At 43.7% G+C, this 20929-nt stretch overlaps 1 protein-coding gene across 7 annotated transcripts in view; it reads right to left on the reverse strand.

Moving 5' to 3' along the window:
* Positions 1-20929, reverse strand: part of LOC137370144 (probable E3 ubiquitin-protein ligase HERC1) — a 480710-nt gene that overhangs the window by 310501 nt on the left and 149280 nt on the right. For all 7 annotated transcript variants that reach the window (XM_068032400.1, XM_068032409.1, XM_068032373.1 and 4 more), the window contains 2 exons: positions 6625-6862; positions 5605-5777 (listed from right to left, as the gene is read on the reverse strand). In XM_068032400.1, coding sequence (XP_067888501.1) covers positions 5605-5777; positions 6625-6862 — 411 coding nt within the window. The remainder of the gene's footprint in view (positions 1-5604; positions 5778-6624; positions 6863-20929) is intronic.

A 20929-nucleotide genomic window follows, 5' to 3' on the forward strand; every position in this document is an offset into this window, starting at 1 on the left:
TCTAAGAAGGGTGGTAAGGATAATCCAGGAAATTATAGGCCGGTGAGCCTTACGTCAGTGGTAGGGAAACTATTAGAGAGGATTCTTCGGGACAGAATTTACTCCCATTTCGAAACAAATGAATTTATTATTGGTGCAAACGGTGAATTCACACGGGATCAGAGGTGAGCTGGCAAGATGGATACAGAACTGGCTCAGTCATAGAAGACAGAGGGTAACAGTGGATGGGTGTTTTTATGAATGGAGGGTTGTGACTAGTGGTGTTCCGCAGGGATCAGTGCTGGGACCTTTGCTGTTTGCAGTATATATAAATGATTTGGAGGAAAATGTAGCTGGTCTGATTCGTAAGTTTGCGGACGACACAAAGGTTGGTGGAGTTGCGGATAATGATGAGGATTGTCAGAGGATACAGCAGGATATAGATCGGTTGGAGACTTGGGCGGAGAAATGGCAGATGGAGTTTAATCCAGACAAATGTGAGGTAATGCATTTTGGAAGGTCTAATGTAGGTGGGAAGTATACAGTAAATGGCAGCACCCTTGGGAGTATTGACAGGCAGAGAGAACTGGGCGTACAGGTCCACAGATCACTAAAAGTGGCAACGCAGGTGGATAAGGTAGTCAAGAAGGCATACGGCATGCTTGCCTTCATCGGTCGGGGCACAGAGTATAATAATTGGCAAGTCACGCTGCAGCTGTACAGAACTTAAGTTAGGTTGGAAAAACTCGGATTATTTTCACTGGAACGACGGAGGTGGAGGGGCGACATGATAGAGGTTTACAAAGTTATGAGCGACATGGACAGAGTGGATAGTCAGAAGCTTTTTCCCAGGGTGGAAGAGTCAGTTACTCAGGGACATAGGTTTAAGGTGCGAGGGGCAAAGTTTAGAGGGGATGTGCAAGGCAAGTTTTTTTTACACAGAGGGTGGTGAGTGCCTGGAACTTGCTGCCAGGGGAGGTGGTGGAAGCTGATACAATAGCGACATTTAAGCGACATCTTGACAAATACATGAATAGGAAGGGAATAGAGGGATATGGTTCCCGGAAGTGCAGAAGGTGTTAGTTTAGGCAGGCATCAAGATCGGCGCAGGCTTGGGGGGCCGAATGGCCTGTTCCTGTGCTGTACTGTTCTTTGTTCACATTTTCCCACATTACATTCCATCTGCCAAATTTTTGCCCACTCACTCAACCTACCCACATCAGTCTGCAACCTCCTTATGTCCTCTTCACAACATACCTTCCTACCTATCTTTGTGTCATCTGCAAATTTAGATACCACGTCATCACTTCCCTCATATAAATAATTGACATAGGTTGTAAAAAGTGGAGACTCCTGCGGGACTCCACGCACCATATCCTGACAATCAGAAAAGGACACATTTATGAATACTGTTTTCTGCTAGCCAGCCAATCTTATATCCATGCTAATGTGTTACCCTGTACACCACAAGCTCCTACTTTGTGCAATAACCTTTTATGTGGCAATTTGTCAAATGTCTTCTGGAAATTCAAGTACAGTACGTCAACGGGCTCCCCTTTATCCACAGCGCATGTTACTCCTTCAAAAGCACTCCAACAAATTGGTTAAACACAATTTCCCTTTTACAAAATCATGCTGACTATTCCCGATTACCTTGAGTTTTTCTAAGTGCCCAGCTATAGCCTCCTTAATGATTGATTCTAACACCTTCCCCAAGACAGACGTCAAGCTAACTGGCCTATTGTTACCTGTTTTCTGCCTCCCTCCTTTCTTGAATCGGTGCGTTATATTTGCTACTTTCCAGTCTGATGGAACGTTTCCAGAATCCAGCAAATTTTGAAAAATTAACACTAACGCATCTAACTAGCTCTTTAGCCACTTCTTTTAAGACCCTAGGATGAAGCCCATCAGGACCCGGGGACTTGTCAGCCTGCAGCTCCATCAGTTTGCTCAGAAAGGAGACCAAAACTGCACACAGTACTTTAGGTGTGGTTTTACCAAGGCCCAATATAATTATAGTAATACTTCTTAACGCATACACCAATCCCTTTGCAATTTGCTTTTCCAATAGCTTGCTGTACCTGCATGTTAAATTTCTGCGATTCATGCACTCGACCACCCAGGTCCCTGTTTATCAACATTTCAGTCAGGCTGACTGGTCTATAGTTCTGTTGTCTCTTCCTCCTTTCTCGACTAGCAAGGTTACGTTTGCTATCTTTCAATCCATAGAAACCACTCTAGAATCTCGGGAATTGTGGAAGATTAAAATCAATACATCCACCACCTCTGTAGCTAGCTTTTTTAAAACCCTAGGATGCAGGATGTCAGGTCCAGGGGATTTAACACCACCTGGTCTCATTAATTTCTCCAGAACTATTTCTCTGATTTCTTTAAGTTTCGCTCTTTGTTCCCCACTATTTCTCGATTTTTGTTTTTAGTCTTCTTAACTGAAGATAAAGTATTTGTTTAATGTCTCTACCATTTCTTTGTTCCCCATTATAATTAATGCAGTCTCTGCCTCCAAGGGACCCACATTTACTTTTGCTAAACTCTGCCTTTTACAATCTACTTTAGTTTCTCTTGCTAGTTTACTTTCATATTCTCTTTTTTCTTTATCAAATTATTGCTCATCCTTTGATGAATTCTAAAATTCTCCCAATCCTCGGGTTTACTACTCGTTTTGGCAACATTATAAGCCTCTCCCTTTAATCTAATGCTACCTTTAAGTTCTCGTCAGTCACTGTTGGGCAACATTTCCAATGGGATTTTTATTACTTGAGGAAACGTATATTTGTTGCAAATTCTAAAATAGTTCTTTAAATGCTTGCCATTGCATCATACCATCATACGTTTTACTCTAGTATCTCAATCTACTTCAGCTAATCAGTCCTTCTACTACATAGTTTGCTTTGTTAATTAGCCTGAAGAACCTAATAGCTTAAAGTTGTAGCAAATTATTCACATGAAAAACTGTGTATAGGAAAAGTCCAAAGAAACCAATCAGAAGTTTTGACTTGCAAGCCCTTCAATTTTATGCAAAAATAGCAGAACATGTTGTTTTGAAGCATTAATCTGAAATATATTCAATGACATTTCAGTCATAGAAACTTAGAAAATCTCTACAAGGTAACCTTATATAAAAGCAAATCTGACCAGAGACATGATGTACCTGAATGATCCACTCAAAGCCTGGATTTCCACAGGCTTCCTATCCTCCACAGGATATGCACAAATAAAGCAGAATTTCTGAGAATTTCTCAGAGCCTCAGTTATTCTCTTGTTGTACGCAATTTTGCACATAGTGGGGAATTGAGGAATTTCTGGTGGATGGAAAAATAAAAAATTGAAGATGAAAAGTAAGGAGGTGAATGAAAAACAAAGCCACTGAAGCACAGGCAGCAAGGAAACCAAGAAAGTACAGTGGGGAAGGGGAATAGCAAGATATATGAGACTTTCAGAACCAGTGGATCAAACTTCCCAATGACACCAATTAAAGGTGAAAACACACACAAGGGAAGCAATCCAATGAATATAGATTAGAATTTGTTCTGCATGTACAAAAGTCAAGAAAAAGTCAGCAGTTACACTGTTTAACAGGAAAAGATCTTGATATGTACAGAGGAAAATGGATATTACATACCAGAAAGTCTGACTATAATAGGTGCTCTGAAACAAGTATGTGAGATAAACAAATGCTCATTTTTGTAATTGGTACAAAAACGTGAACACGCATACGTAGATATTATCAGAACCAAGCTCCTCTATTTCACAACAAAAAACATTTTTCAGCCCAGCAAACCTTCTTTCAGCCCATGGGTAATGATCCTTTCATATTTAAAATCTGGATCCATAAATTCTACATGTTATAATTTTCCATCATTTGTTGACCACGTACTTTTGATGTTCTTCAAGTAGTAAATATCATTATTTTGAAGTAAAGACAATTTACATTAAAGAGTCAGAAGGAAAAAAATTCTAAACCTCATAACACCACCAAACGAACACAGTTCTTTGGTAGTGTAGCTAGTAACTCCATAGTAGTCCTGGATTTTTCACTTAGAACTGATGGAAATACTTCACTGGATCAAAAGCATAATCTAAATGTGATTTTTCAATCGGAATAATGCTTGGTTTAAAAAGTTAAATTGTGAATGAATGTGCATGGTCAACAGTTCAGCCTTTTAGGGCTTTATTTGAAACCTAATTGTTACATTCTAATTGTCTGATAAAGGTATAATTGTCTAACTATAAACTGTTGTTACCATTGCAGAATCTGAATTGTGACTAAATGCCCCAAGAAAAAAATTGAGGAATTCAAACTCAAAGTCTGCATAAATCTTGACAGCAATTTTGAGTATTGAAATTTATCAAGTCTTTAAATGGTACTTCAATGGCAGCTTCCATAAAAATGGTAATTTCACTCATACTTCCAGGGAGGGGGCGGGAGCAGAAGAACACATTCCCAATTCAAATTTCCATTCTCAAATCAGCTTTAATTGCACAGCTACTTATATTCAAAGAATTTTGAAAAAGTCGCTAAAGCTTTATTTATTATAAATTTAACTTTATTAAAAATTAATTAACAGAATCGCTCAGCTATTCCAGAATAGAGCAGTAACAATCCACCTCTTGCTTCTCGGGGCTCCTTGCTTTAATATACATCAGTAAATTGCTTTCTTCCTTCCATTGCTCCGTAGCATCACAGTCTTTCAGGATTTCAGCAGAAATTGAATTTTATGCTATTTCCAATCCGGCTTCCTCCTGCTGAGAGTCTGGAATGAATTGTCCCCTTCAATGGATCTCTCAAATAAGCAAAACCCTAGTGTTTTATAGTCTAAAATTCTGTTCATCATCCATTTAAGCTTTGCTTTTCAGTCAGGCACTACATACTATAAAGTCGAATGAGAGAGAGAGAACTGGTATTCTGAAACATGTATGCGTAAAACCAAATGCTCCTGACTGAAAAGTGGTATACAAAATATACCAATACATCTACATATCTATCACTATCGAACCAGTGCAGCACCTTCTCTATTCCACTATTAAAAAAAAAGCAATTTTTTGTTTGTTGTTTTTTTTTTAAAACGCAACAAACCTTATTTCATTCCGCTGCCTTTTTTTTTTAAATGGGAGAGACAAAACCTCTCATCAATATTTAAAGCACGGCAGTGCATAAATTTAAGCCACAATTCACCAAATCATAACATACGTTTACTTTTTAATAATAATTGCTAGTGACTGATGGTGACTGAAAAAAAAAGCTGCACAACCTCACCAAAAGTCTGCAAGGAGATCCAACATAATGCCACCAGTAGTACCAGGCAGACATTTCGCAAAGGGATCCCTCGGCTAGCACCATTTGAGCACATTTTTTCCACTGGGTGGTGCCTGCAATGGATCTATAAAAAGGGCTCTATTTACAATGCCTTTTCACAACATTTAAAAAATTTTTAAACAGAAGCACTCACTTGATAAGTCATTACAAATTAATTATCTTTTAATGCTTTCTTTGACACCAAAAACAAATGTCTTGAGAGGCCTCCACTCTTAAAATAGTGAGATCTAATTACTTTGATAAAGAAATTCTAACTGCACTTATTTTACACATTAGTTTTCTATACCCACCTTTACTTTCTGATCTGATGCTGGATCCACAGCTATGTTGTTCTGTATATTCTTCTCCAGCTAATTCACATTCTGCATTTCCACACATCACATGCAAAAGTCTTTGCAACTGGCAGCACAATACGTCCATTGGCGCTTGAACCACCTCAGGGCACAAGTTGTCTGCATAGGAACTGCAAAGAAAAGCAAACAGCAACAGAAAAATCAACGTAAGAGTATTGAGTTTAAAACAAAAGATAGGTACAGACTAAACCTCATTATTTAACATTTTGTTTATAAGACATCAGCTTCTGGGTCCTTAGGTCAAAAGTTATTAAGTTATGTCCAGTACTTGCAATTTTCCTTTAGGTGAAAAGGCTCCTGATCTCAGAGTGTCATTTAGAAAGAATTGCACGAGTGAAGACCAGACACTTCTTTTCAGGAAGAAATGGAAAGAGTTATTTCAAATGAGAAAAACAGCATTGTGCTTTCATGTACCTCCTTACGGCCAGTTAAAGAATAGCAGGTTATCTGTCTGCTGTCTCAAATAGGGAATTACATGAAAAAGAGAACTAAAGCATGCATCATGATGACAGGATAAAAAGATAAAAGTAAAGAAATGATTATGGCAGTTTAACCATTGATGTCAAGTAGTTAACAAGTGTACAGACAGATAGGTTAAAGTATTGAAGATTAGTGACTAATCCCATGGGGAAATCAAAATTTGCATTACATTGACAAATACAAGCAACACAGTTCATTTCCTTCTTTGAGATAGCATAACCTGTAAACCAGGATTCAACTCTCTTCAATGCACCAGTGTAATTAAACCACAAAAGACCAGGAAAGATTAAAATTAGGTGTAAAAATGGCTATTAATTTATTGCAATGGTGTTTACAAGCAAAAACAAAATATAAATCCACATACCAGCAATGACTACAATCCAACTGCATGTGTAGAATTTTGCAGTCAGTAGGCTATCAGCAAGTTCAATGCATTCTTTAGTTAAATTTCACTAAGTTTTGGCATCTTTTACTTACCTAGCAGTGATAGCTAAAATCTGCAGAAGCCGAGCACTGGCCAGTTTTAATGCCACATTTAACTGGGAATGGCCGGACACTGAAGCCATCAGCCAACGTTGGTTTACTAGAAGACAGGAGTTTGTCAGCTTTGAAAGGGCTTCTAGAAGACCGCCGTTAATGACCACTGATAGGTCAGCAGGCTGGTACCGGATGTTTAAGGCAAATATGGTAGCCAACAGAAGATGTTGCTCTGCTCCTGCAATAACAAACAACATTTGACAGAATTTAGAGAAATAGTGAAAAGCCATCTGATAGCATTAAAACAGGATTAGTCTACTTTGTTACCAGTCTAACACAATTTCATTAACTTTTGTTAAACATTTAAATTTTAATATGGAGGCATAACTTAGTTTTTCTACAATTTTACAAAAGGTACAATAAGCTCATTTTAGGAACATAGGAAGATAGGAACAGGAGTAGGCCATTCAGCCCTCGAGCCTGTCCTGCCATTCAATGACATCATGGCTGATCCATGGCCTAACTCCATATACCTGCCTTTGGCCCACATCCCTTAATATCTTTGCGTAACAAAAATCTATCTATCTCAGATTTAAAATTAACAATTATCAATTTTTGATACAACGCATCTACAGGACTAAATGCACTTTAGTGATATTAGAGTCATAGATTCTTAGATTTAAGATATAAATTGTGGGAGTGACTTTGATGCTACTGCATACATCCAGAGAAAAGACAGACCTCAAAACTGTATTGCAAATACTTAGCTCCATATTTATAAGTTTGAATTTTTATATTCACTAGTCGATCTCCAATGTTGTTGCACATGGTAAGTCGGAGAATACTCTTTTACCTGTCTCTGCTGTTTTTGTCTCTGTCTCATCTGATCTGATCTGTCTCTTCATTTTCTTTCATTTCTCTTTCATTTCAGGTGGAGATGATTGGTGGGATGGTAGTGAAAGGAGCCATCAATGGCTGCACACTGTACTTGTGGGATTGTGGGGAAACCATAGCACTCAGCAGCTCACTCCCATTAACAGCTTATTCCCACCCACTCACTTCCATCAGGTCCTCCACCCCTTCACCTTCCCTCTATCATCGCTCTAAACAACCATGTCCACACTCCTATTACTGGGTGTTTTCCTTTGAACAAATTGCTCAAACCCTTTATTTTCCCCTCCCACTGGCTCCACTGTCGGGGGAGGGGTGAGTGGGCAGGGGGAGAAGGGAGAAGAGAAAAACAAGGAAGTAGTGAGGGAAGTAAAACGACAAGGACTGTAGGAAAGATGGAAACATTTGAAAGTAATAAAGAACAGAAGGAGGAGGGATTAAAAAGAGCAACATCGCCAACAAGTATGGCAGGTTTGATGTGTATGTATGCAAATATGGGGGGGGGGGGGTGGTGAGGGGGAAGAGGAGCAGCAGTGTGTAAACATTTCTAATAACAAAATACTTAGAGGGATAGAGTAGGAAGAAAAAAGGAGTGGAATTATTGACCAAATATGCCACAACAGTAGTAGAACACGATAACAAACTGATACAAAAGCAGAATCTACTAGGATAAGGTAAAGCGACAAAGTATTACTCTACTGGGAGCATAATACAAATTACCAAACAGCAGAAATGAAATAGGGAAGACAGAAGGTCGCGAAATATGCAGAAATAACAAGGGCATAATAATGAATGATCTCAATTATCCAAAGATAGGCAGAGGTAAATTTGTGCAAATTGCAAAGAAGGAAAGAAATGTCTACAATAGGCTGGATTTTACCAGCCCCCCTGATGTTGGGGGTTGTGGTGGGGGGGCCCCAGAAAATTCTTATGGGAGAGTCCCACCACGCTCCCCAACGCCGGGAAGGCCCCGCCCCATATTACCAGCGGCAGCGATGCCTCAGAGCGGCCTCCCTCCCCACCCGCCCCCCCGGCTGCTCGGTGGCAGAAGCCCAATTTAAATATGCAAAGCACTACTTACCTTACCTCATTATGCATCCCGCTGCCTCTTACTCAACAGTTCCACATATTCTGGTGAATGGGCGTCTATTACGTGCCATCCCATTCACAACTAATAGAAGTTGGCCGGACTGTAGTTGCAGTCCTCAGAGCCTGTGAAGGTAAGTCTTGCGAGACGGCTCTCGGAGAAAGGGGATGGTATCACAGGGGACACAACTCTGCATACGTGTAGGGAGCTACTGCGTACCCTCCTTCCATAAAGGGGGGCGCTCTGTGCCATTGAATGTTTGTGTGAGTGAAGGAGCAATGACACTCTGGAAACCCCGTGTGTGGGGAGGGTGTCAGAAACTGTAGGCATTTAAAGGTGATCTGGCTGGTGGGCCAATCGATGCTGCTGCTACAATCTGAATGTGGTCATGCTGTGCCACTCTTAGTGGGAGCCAAGATGGGCAATACCATGCCATATAGTTGATGCCTGAAAGGACCTGAGGTACCAGTCAACATCATTCTTTGCCCGGTTTGTTCCTTCACTTCTTCGAAAGTACCTGAGTTTAATTGCAACTTGGAGATGGAGATTAAAGGCCTGCTCGGGTATAAAATTGAAACCTGACCTGGGCCCGACCCGACCATAAACAACCTGAACCCGACCCAGGCCTCAGTCCTTTAATCTTTTTTGTGCCCGACCTGGCCCGACACGAATATCGCTCATCCGTTCCGGCTATTCCTGCAGACGGATTTGTGGGGAATCACGGGTGAGCCTGATCCCATATGTTCCCGGAGGCAGCACCTTCCAGACCTCGAATGCTAGACTCGGAATACGGACCCAACCCAAACCTGACACATGCAGTTGGATCTAGTCTGGTTCGGGTCAGGTAGCCAGGATTTAATGGAGATGTTTCACCCTATATTCATTGTTCTACTTGTTGTGAGGAGCCATATGTGCCACAGGCAAAACCAAAAGGCAGGTGCAGCCCACGTAGAAGCCGGTCGTGAGCAGCAGCAGCCCCCCAAGGACAGCTCGCCACAATAGATCGCCGCACATCTGTAGGTCCCACATGACATACCTGCAGATGTTGGAGGCGACTGTGGATGTTGAGAGAGGCGGCGACACATCTCTGTGCCCTGAACGAAGAACTGCAGCCGACGGGTTTCGGTGGACATCCCATGCCCGTGGCCCTCAAAATTACAACGGCTCTTAACTTTTACGTCTCTGCAACATTTCAGGGACCCACCGGAGACCTTTGTGGGGTCACACTGTCAGCAGTGTACTGCTGCATCAGGGAGATCACTGATGCCCTGTACCGAGGGCAGGTGACTATGTCTGTTTCAGGACGTGCCCAGAGGGCTATCAGTTTCGGCTCCATCACAGGATTCCCACAGGTGCAAGGGATCATAGACTGCACCATGTGGCCATCAAGGCTCCCATTGGGCGACTAGCTGCACAGAAAGGGCTTCCACTCGCTTAACGTGCGGCTAGTATGTGATCACCGGAAATGCATCACGCAAATCTGTGCCCGGTTTCCAGGCAGCTGCCATGACGCCTTCATACTGCGCCACTTGCAGCTGCCGCTGCTGTGCACTGAACTAGCTCACATCGAGGGTTGGCTTCTTGGAGACAAAAGCATCCCTTGCAGACATGGCTTATGACATCAGTGACACACCCCAACACTGATACAGAGGAGAGATACAACGCCAGTCACGACACTACAAGAGCCACCACTGAGCAGGCTATTTGCATGCTGAAAATGCACTTCCACTGCCTAGATAGATTGGGTGGTGCCCTGCAGTACGAGCTGCAAAGGGTAGCTCGTATCGTTGCTGTTTGCTGTGCTCTGCACAACTACGCACTCAATAGGGTGAGGTCTTGCAGGATGAGGACTGAAGTCAGCAGGACTCCTCCTTGGATGACGAGGATGCAAAGGACTTACTGCAGTAAAGGCGCATGGGAGGACAGAGAGCATCCAGGCGGCGCATGCAGGGCGAGCGGTGAGCAAGGGATGCACAGCAACACCTTATTGATCAAAGATTCTCCACGTCGCAGAAAACACCACGTGCTCTGCAAGCCACACAGCACCCTCGTTCACCTGTTGTGCAGCAGTCCAAATCTGTAACCATCTTCGTCTCCACCATTACTGGTAGCAGCATACTGAGCCATTGTCCATGTTACTGCATCCATGGAGACACACGAGTAATGATGGCATGTCAATGATGTTATTCCATTGAAGGGGTTAAGCAGAAATATGCAATGTATTGGAAAGGCAACTCAGCAGAATATAATTAAGTCAGGATGAGAAAGAAACAGACAAGCTGCAGGCAGGATTAGGGAGTCAAGGTTGGAGCTGGGATTGGTCCAGGCTGCACAATGTGAAACAAAGAGATAATGGACCCAGGCTAGAGACATCTGGAGTGAGTACTGATAAGAATAAAATGGTGTATTCATTAGAGTGCATGAACAATCATCCATTGTTTGACCATATTACATGAAAAGAACGGTATATAAGTTTGTATCTTTGTGCGTAAAACCATAATAGTATCTCGGACTGCCCGAGGTGGTCTCTCCCTGAGAATGCTTGAATAAATGATCGAAACCTGTACCTGAGTCTCCTCATGTGGTGATTACATTGTTCCACAACAGCAGGACACTCGCACCGGACCATCGGAGCGGCACCGCAAGCAGATGAGTATATTTATTTACCACCCATAGTGAGGGCAGTAAACCTACTCGAGCGAAGATCTGGGCGAGTACCCGAAGAATCTAAAGGAGGACTCAGGACAGGAGGCAGCAGGTAAGGAGGCGGAACCATGCGGGCGGGACAATAAGTCTGAAGCCGCGCAGAAGTCAGAACCGCTTACCGTAAGGTATACAGGACGTAAAGCCACGCTGGTCAGGAGAGACAAAGGGGATAGGGGATAGGAAAACGCGCTGGGCAACGTCAGGAAGCTAGCAAAATGTCAGAAAAGAAATTGAGTAACAAAATGCATTTCACTTGGGGCCTGGAAGACTCCATGACTAAGTTTATGGCAAAACAACATAAAAAGATTATTAAAAGAATGCAAAAGGACCGGTGGAATCCAGAGGAAACCCCCAAGAAGCAGAAAACTTGGCAGATAGGTCAGAAAAAGGGCAAGGAACAGAAAGAGGCAGATATCGTGACTGCACTATGCTTGCAACTATGCAGGCGGGTGAAAGCCCATATGCAGCAAAGACTAAGGACTGTCGGGTGGTGACGGTATCCCCCGCCTCTGATAACATTGATGGTACAGTTGATTGGGGAAGCCCGGCAGAGGAGGCAGCCGAAAACTTGGAACATCCGCCCCCGTACGAGGGAGCGGGAGTAATTCCCATAGCAACCCCCCTCTTGAATTTCCCAAAATGGCCTCGATGATGGTACAGACCAAAACCTCAAAAAGAAAGTAAAGGATGAAAAGGGTAATGTTAAAGTTGATGAAGACGGCAATGAAGTAGAAACAAAAGAGGTAACTGAGAAGATAACGCATGTCCCCCTTTAGGCCAAATGAAAAACAGATGTTACGTTAAGAACTGCCCCACCTTAAGCCCTGTAATGATAATAGGGAATGTTGGACTAAACATGGGGAAATGCAAGTGTTCCACTGTATGCATCCAAAGGACACACATGCCTTGGTGAAGTCTGACAGTGTTTGGCAGAAGGACAGTAGGGTAATAGCACCGCCTTGTATCCAACATAACCTGATGAACATATACCATGGGAATGCACATCATGGGAGCGAAGCCATGTTAGGGAGAATGAGTAGATGCTGGTCATGGCAAGGTATGGAAAGGGATATCACAAAACTTTATCACGTGTTTGGTGTGTGCACAGCACAACCCAGGACACCCAACAAAAGTCGGTATGTCACACCAACCCCGACCGAAGGGGCCATGGGAGCAGATACAAATTGATTTCATGGGGCCCCTCCCACCAAGTCGGGGAAAGAACTACTATTTGGTCATCATCGACCAGCTTACGAGGTGGGTGGAAGCCTTTCCCACACGGGACTGCTCAGCCAGTATCGTGGCCTGAATAATAGCTGGAGAAGTAATCCCCAGGTGGGGAATACTGTTGCAGATAGCTTCGGATCAAGGGACACATTTCACAGGTCGGGTGAACAAGGAAGCTTGTAAATTATTAGGCATAAAACAGAAGTTTCACATTCCCGATCACCCGCAAAGCTCAGGCATGGTGGAACAAATGAATAGGATGTTGAAGAAAGCACTGGCTAAAGCCATCCAGGAAACAGGGCGGGATGGGCCGACCTGTTGCCTGGAATCCTAATGGGACTCAGCGCAAAGCCCAACAGAACGACAGGACTAACCCCGTATGAGTTAATGACAGGAAGGGAAATGAGATTGCCAGGAGACGTCGTAGCATGTAGTGAGGAAGTTGGACCCGCTAGAGAAAGGGTTAAAGGATTTGTGAGAGAACTATGAAAACAACTGCATAAGCTAAGACAGGAAGTTAGAGACTAGCAGATCGTATGCGATATGGTCTCAGACACAAAAGCGAAACAGGCGAAGGTGCCTAGCGTCGGTGATAGGGTAATGGTAAAAGTAATGCCCAAGAAGCCAGGGTTTGCGCCTAAATGGATAGGGCCCTACGAGGTAATAATGACCAGCGATACCTATGCCTGTGTGGACATTAGAGGGAAGGGACGCTGGAAACACTGGACACAACGGAAATATGTAACTGCAGAATTAATCACAGCTGACCAGTGACGACTGCAAAGGCCCATTATATCTGACAGAATGCTACTCGCAATGCTGATGTTCCTAGGATTGGGGATCAGCAAAGGTTCAAACCGCCAAGTGACAACCGGATTATATCACAACAGCTCAACCGCAGGATGCAAGGGGAACTCAAATATCCTGGAGCTTAGTGTACGACAGGCAACATGTTTCTGTTGTAGTGTGGGAGGATTGATTTTTGCACCCCCCCAAGAGGACAAACAGGCAAGTCATCTTCTCCAAGGACAACCTTTCCACGAGGTATGTTAGTTTTCCAGCAGTGGGGCTGCATCATATTTCTAAATTTAACTGTGCATGTGCACACAAGCCAGAACTGTGAGCCCTTGCAGCAGGACTGCCCCAAGGATGGGAAGGCATGCTAGTACTTGTTGGTTTCTACCGCAAGACTGTGTAAGGATTGGATGACCTCACCTTTAAGCCAGAGATCAAGGACAATCGGATCTACCAATGTGGCGGGCATGGGCCATGGCAAGTTTGCCTGAAGCCGCTCCAGTCCACAACCCCACCTCTTACCACCAGTGATAACCGATACAATGGGGAAAACCCCAATACTAAGGACACAATTAACGGATTCCACTTGCCCAGCGTTGAGCCCTGGGCCACAGAATGGACTAGTACTGACAAAACGAGTAAAATCTTGTATAACAATGTACACCATGAGCTGGCACCAGTTGTCCTAAACATGACTGGTTGCCAGCTCAGAGGTTTAAGACGTGCATAAAACTGATGAGATATGTATTGTCAATAATAGCCTATTGATAGGTGTGGTCTTGGCGATCCCAGTTATACCAGAATCATCACCTGGAAAGATGTTTCTCGAAGTAGAATATTAGGGTTTTAAGGGGAGAGTATTATGTAAGATATCATGATATACTGCCATATGCTGTGGAGATGGAAGGGGAAATGATAAGTACTACCTTAGATAGATGTCGTGTAGAAGCCTCTGCCGTGGTGTGTCCATATCCAATATATATGACTGAATAGACAAAATGCAGATTTAACGCAACGGTCAATTGTACAATGGAAGCTATATGAGCAGTAATGGAACCGACCCACGTTGCCTATGTGGGAAAAGGGAGATATTGCCTGACTACGACACAACGGGAGCATCAGGGCAAACACAACCGGTCTTGACCTATAGCTAATCACATGATGTGTCTACAACCACAGTTACCGGCGAGGGTGGGAAAGGTAGAGCAGGTGGAGATATATAAAAGGGAAAAACGGTCAGCTTGCAGGTTACTGAGAACATAAAGGAAAACCTCACACGGTACTTGAGTCACTTCTCATTTTATCCCACCGTTGCCCACTCACCTCACAGCCATCTGTGAGGGGTTACAGCAGGTACATAGGGCGCAATACACAACAAACTAAGGTGCTGGAAGAGGAAGTCAAACAGATAGATGATACAACATGGTGGGAGGACCTATGGAACTGGGGTTCAAACGTACAGATACACCCCTGGTTCAGGATCATCTCCCACATCTTGGTCATTGCCCAAGGAGTGATGGCCATATATTTGACATGCCTAATTTACAGGGTCAGGAGGACACACAAGGAGAGGCCATTAGTATGGGGACATGAGAACTTGGGAGCTAGACAGGTTGTTTGCGAGCCCTTACTACAGGGCCGATTCATACGGATGGTGTAGTCAATTGCCTTTGCAACCCTAAACTCGATACCTGGCCAGTGTCAATGAGTGGCGTAGAGCAATGAGAGTTGAGCACAGCAGTGTTTAGGTCTGTTGGCCATCTTGGGCTAGGCCAAGGGCCAAAAGTGGGGACTGAAGGGGTTAAGTAGAAATAAGCAATGCATTGGAAAGGCAATTCAACAGAATATAATTAAGTCAGGATGAGAAAGAAACAGACAAACTGCGGGGAGGATTAGGAAGTCAAGATTGGAGCTGGGATTGGTCCAAGCTGCACAATGTGAAACAAAGTGATAATGGACCCATATGGAGTGAGCACTGATAAGAATAAAATGGTGTATTCATTAAAGTGCATGATCAATCATCCATTTTTGGCCATATTTCGCGACAAGGACAGTATATAAGTTTGTATCTTTGTGTGTAAAATCAGAGTACTCTCGGACTGCCCGCTTGAATAAATGATCGAAACCTGCAGCTTAGTCACCTCGTGTGGTGATTGACTTGTCCCACAACACCATACATTGGCAGTTCTGAAAGGCCAAAGACGTAATGGGAGGAGACAGGATCGGTAAATGCTGCCACGTGTCATTCATACAGTAAAAATGACACACATGTTTATGAAGAGCATTTTGTGAGATAGCTTTTTAGTGTTGTGTCACTCGTGCAGACCCATTTGTGTCAAGGTGTTTTTCTAAAACGTTTGTGAGTGCTCTTTCGCTGTGCCACCTCTGCGCTAGCAGCCTGACTGGAGGAAGACTGCTGATCTGATTGCTCTTTGGCTGTGGATAACTTTGGCGGTCATCCTCTGCATGTGCGGCCTGGAGGGCCCCGGCAGGCTGGGAGAATCCTGCGTCAATGCAGTACTCTCCTCAGACGTTGTGGCTAACGGAGCTTGATTCATCGGTGGAGGGGCATGGGGCTGGCGTCCACATTGGAATCACCTGGAGGGGGGACCCTAGATATGGCAAGCAGGCTCACCTCCTCTATCTCAGGGCTCATTTGAGCCCCTCTGCTCTCCCAGGGAGGACCAGGGTCGGGGAAATCTGCATGCCCCTGGTCCCTCTCTCGCCTTGCCACTGATTTGAAAATCTGATGGCCTTGGCAAGGGATTTCAGGTCAGCACGAATCAATGAAATATGGCTCTCAAAAAGAGGGCCACCGCCGTCTCCATGGATGACGCCATGCGCTCATATGCCTGGGACATGGCAGCTGTCTTGGCCTGGATGGACTCCCCCATCATCTGCTCAAGGCTGCGCATGGCCTGTGGCATCTCCACCAGATGTTGCCAGGACTGCTGCTGCAGCTCCAGCATGCCCTGTGCTGTAGGCAACAGAGGTTCATCAGTAGCCTGGACTCAGCATGGACCTGGGCACTCTCAACCCTCCGACTGTCAGGAGCCTCGGCTGTCTCAGCATCAGTCAGCTGCTCGGGCGCGTGTGCAGTCCTCTCACCAGCTTGTGACCCAGACTCTATGGCCAATCGCATTTCCACTGAGGTGACTGTATCTGCGCTAGTGGAAGGTGTGAAAGTGTCATGGGACGCTGCTTCCTCTGAAGATGTCTCTTCCTCTGAGGTGGGGAGATGTTGTGGGCCGCCTGGTTCGTTTCAGAGTGTTGACTTTCAAGATACAATGAGAAGAGCACACTATCAGTCTTGATGTTGTGCATGTAATGAGTATGACAGCATTGTCTCAAAAAATAACAATTTTACAGTCACTGTTGTGTATATCAAACGGCTGTATGTTCACCCAGAGCCTCGAGCCCGACTTCACCGAATGAACTGGATTGCGGAAATTACCAGGGCCGCCTCCTCCATGTCAGTGAGCTTTTTGAGATCTGGCACTCCTCCATCGGTGCAGCCTGCCTCCCTTGCATTATGGACCCTCTTAGCCTGGAGGAGCAAGAAGGCAGATATTACGCATGGCAGATCAACAACACAACACGTGTCACAAGAGGGCTGCTGGCCCAAAGATGGGGGATGTGCACTACTGAGTGAGCTACTCATGTAGGTGCCATGTTCTGAGCAGCAGACAAGGGTAAGTTCTATCATACATACAGCCATTTATGTCAAGTCATTCCTCCCTGCCCAACCTCCATGTCTTTGGCATGGCTGTGGCACACATGTGCCACTCTGTGGGCACACCCAAGTTCAATAGAGCCATGATATAAAGTGCCATTTACTTTTGCGGAGCGGAGCAAATCATTCATCCTCTTGCAACAATGTACCCAGTCATGCCGGACGGCCCCATGGCTACTGACCTCCTCTGTCACCTCCAGCCAGGCTGCCTTGGTCAGGGGGGAGGGCCTCTTCTTGCCATTGCTGGGGAAGAGGGCAACCCACCTTGCGCCACAGCCTGGAGCAGAATGAGCAGGGAGGCATCACTGAACCGTCGAGCCACCCTGGAGTGTCCCTCTGCCATCTTCAGTATTTGGGCTTGTGTTAAAAACCAAAATAGATTTTTCAGGAGCACAAAACGCCAGTGACCACTCTCTGCAGCCTTCAAAACAATAATGTTGCACTGGCTGCCCTTTAAATAGGGCCCCAGCATCTGATGCTCAACCTCCCGCCCCCATCACATCATTTGGGGGGACGTCGCGTCGCATCCATTATAATGAGCTGCCATGACCGTGACGGGTGGTCCTTAAAGCGCAATAAAATCCAGCTCAATGTGTCAAAGACTGCTTTCTAGATCAGTGTATTTTGGAGATGTAGTTCCAGGAAATAGTGCAACAAAAGCTATTCACTCACGAAGTACAAAGGGTGCAGCAAAAGCTGGAGCTCTTTGAATGCAAAATTAATATGAGACTTAAAGCATATGCCAAATCCAGCAAAACAATACAAAAGAAAATCAAGCAAATGTATAGTAAATACGAAGAGTGCAAAAAAAGAAATCCAGGACAGGGCAGGAAGAAAAGACTGGCAGGCAAGTGGAAGAGAATGAAGGATTTTACGACACATAAAAATTAGGAAAATAGTTAAAAAAAGGGCCAATTATAGACAGAAAATAAAACTACAGAAGATGCTTCTTTTCCCTCACCACCCCACTCAATTTCTCTACCTCAATTTCAACTACCTCCATCCCTACCAAGTCCCAAATTTTATGTTTCTCTGACTCCAGCCTTTTCGCACACTTCCTTTGAACTCAACACTTTAGCCACTTAAGTCTCACACAGGAATTCCCTTCTGACATCGCACTCCCTGGTTTAAGGTGTCCTTAAAATTCACCTCTTCCAGCAAGCATTTGCTCACAAAACCCCCCCCCCAGAAAATGCTGGCATTCTGCTCTGAACTCTGAGTTCTGACAAAAGATCATTGACCTGAAACGTTAAATCTGTTTCTCTCTCCACTGATGCTGCCTACTCAGTATTTCCAGCATTTTCGATTTTTATTTCAGATTTCCAGCATTCGTAGTACATATTACATAAGCACTTGGTCATGTCTCCCAATTCCTCCTCCTGTGGCTAGGTGTCTGTTTTGCCTGACATGCATGAAATGTGTTGGGATACTTTTCTATGTTGAAGACATTATATAAATGAAAGAATTCCTTCAACAGCAAAAAATTCTATGAATGTTAGAGATACCAAATTAGTATTTTGCATCTGTTTTCACAGAAAAGTATACGAGAAAAGATACAAGAGGAAAGGTTGGATAAATTAAGATAGAACAATAATAGATAAGGTACCAGTTCTGAAAAAGTTGTTGGAACACGAAGTGGCAATGTGTCCTGATGGAGTGCATCCCAGAATGACAAGGGAAGTCAATAGGAAATAGCGAAGGTCTGATCACAATCTTTCAAACATTCTTGGACTTGGAAGTTGTGTTAGAGGACTGGATTGTCAGTGTAATACATTGTTCTATATACTATATAATACTTGATATCTATAGCCTAATCAGTCATCCATTAATATTGGGTAAACTTTCAAAATGACTTAAGGGCAGCAAGCATGGCTTAATAAAACCAAGTCATGTCTGACAAGCTTCATAATCTGGTGAGGAAATACTGAGGAATATTGATACAAGAAATGCAGCGGATAGTGTATTAGGAGATGTGAAATTAAAAAGGTGTTTGATAAGGTGAAGAGGTTTATTCATGAGATTAAAGCACATGACATTAAAGAAATGTGGCAGCATGTTTAGGAAGTTAGCTAAGGACAGAAGATATTATGAAGCAAAGGGTCAGTGTTAGGATCACACACTAGTTTGCAAGTACAGCAGGTGATAAGGAAGGCAAATGGAATTTTGGCATTTATTGCTAAAGGAATAGAGTATAAAAGTAGGGAAGTGTTGCTGCAATCGTACAAAGCATTAGAGAGACCGCACCTGGAGTACTGCGTACATTTTTGGTCCCTTTACTCAAAAAAGGATGTAGTTGCATTGGAGGCAGTTCACAGAAGGTTCACTAGATTGATTCCAGAGATGGGGGGCTTGTCTTATGAAGAGAGATTGATCAGTTTAGGGCTTTACTCTCTAGAGTTTAGAAGAATGAGAGGAGATCTAATTGAGGTATGCATGATGATTAAGGGGATTGACAAAGTAGACATAGAGAGGATGTTTACTCTTGTGGGGCAATCTAGAACGAGAGGTCATAGTTTTAGGATAAGGGGTAGCAGATTTAAAACGAGGAGAAATTACTTCTCTCAAAGGGTCGTGAATCTGTGGAATTCACTACCCCAGAGTGCGGTGGATGCCGGGACATTGGGTAAATTTGAGGAGATAGACAGATTTTTAATTAGAAATGGGTTGAAGGGTTATGGAGAACGGGCTGGAAAGTGGAGTTGAGGCCAAGATGAGATCAGCCATGGTCGTATTGAATGGCGGAGCAGGCTCGAGGGGCTGAATTGCCTACTCCTGCTCCTTGTTCTTATATGTTGGACATGAGGACACAGACAGGTTGGTGGTATGGGCGTCAGATAGCAGATAAATTTAATGCAGAGAAATGTGAATAGATACATTTTGGTAGGAAGAACAAAAAGAGGCAATATAAAATAAAGGATACAATTCTAAAAAGGTGCAAGAGCAGAGGGACCTGGGGTGCACATGCACAAATCATTGAAGATGGCTGGGAAGGTTGAGATAGCATATGGGATCCTGGGTTTTATCAATAGAGGCATATAGTACAAAAGCAAGGAAGTTATGATGAACCTTCAGAAAACATGGTTCGGCCTCAAATGGAGTATTGTGTCCAATTCTGGGCACCACACTTTAGGAAGGAAATGACGACATTGGAGAGCGTGCAGAACAAATTTACTGGAATCATTCCAGGGTTGAGGGGCTTCAGTTACAAGGATAGACTAGCAAAGCTGGAGTTTCTGTCATTGAAGAAAACGTTGAGAGGAGATTTGACAGAGGAGTCCAAAATCATGAGGGATCTGGATTGAGTAGATAGGGAGAAACTGTCCCCATTGACAGAAGGGTCGAGAACCAGAGGACGCTGATTTAAGGTGAATGGCAAAAGAACCAAAGATGACATGAGGATTTTTTTTTTTTTTACATAGTGAATGGTTAGGATCTAGAATGCACTGTGTAAAAAATAATATTTTAATCAAAATTTGTGGTTGAGATTTGCAAAGCTTTCCAACCCAGAAGCATCGATAGTTTAAATGAAATACAGGAAGCTTTGCAACATACAGGTGCACAGAAAACTGACTGAATCTGACCAGCAAGCATTGCAAAGGCCAAAAGGGCTTTTCAAGCTAAAGTAATCTTTTAACAGCTGCAAGCTGTTTTTATAACAGATAAACAGAGTCACTGGTAATAAAAAACTAAGGCTATGGAATGTTTAGCAAAAAAGTCATAAAAATCAAGTCGAAACCAATAAACAGACATACATGAAAGCTATGCTTTGGGATCTGGAAGCTTCACAAAATGGAGCAGGGGAAATGGGATGAGGTTTCAGGGAAAGTTTTCAGGGTCAAACAGTACTTCAAGTGGGGATCCAGAAT

The sequence above is a fragment of the Heterodontus francisci genome, chromosome 1, assembly GCF_036365525.1.
Source record: "Heterodontus francisci isolate sHetFra1 chromosome 1, sHetFra1.hap1, whole genome shotgun sequence".
Lineage (NCBI taxonomy): Eukaryota > Metazoa > Chordata > Chondrichthyes > Heterodontiformes > Heterodontidae > Heterodontus > Heterodontus francisci.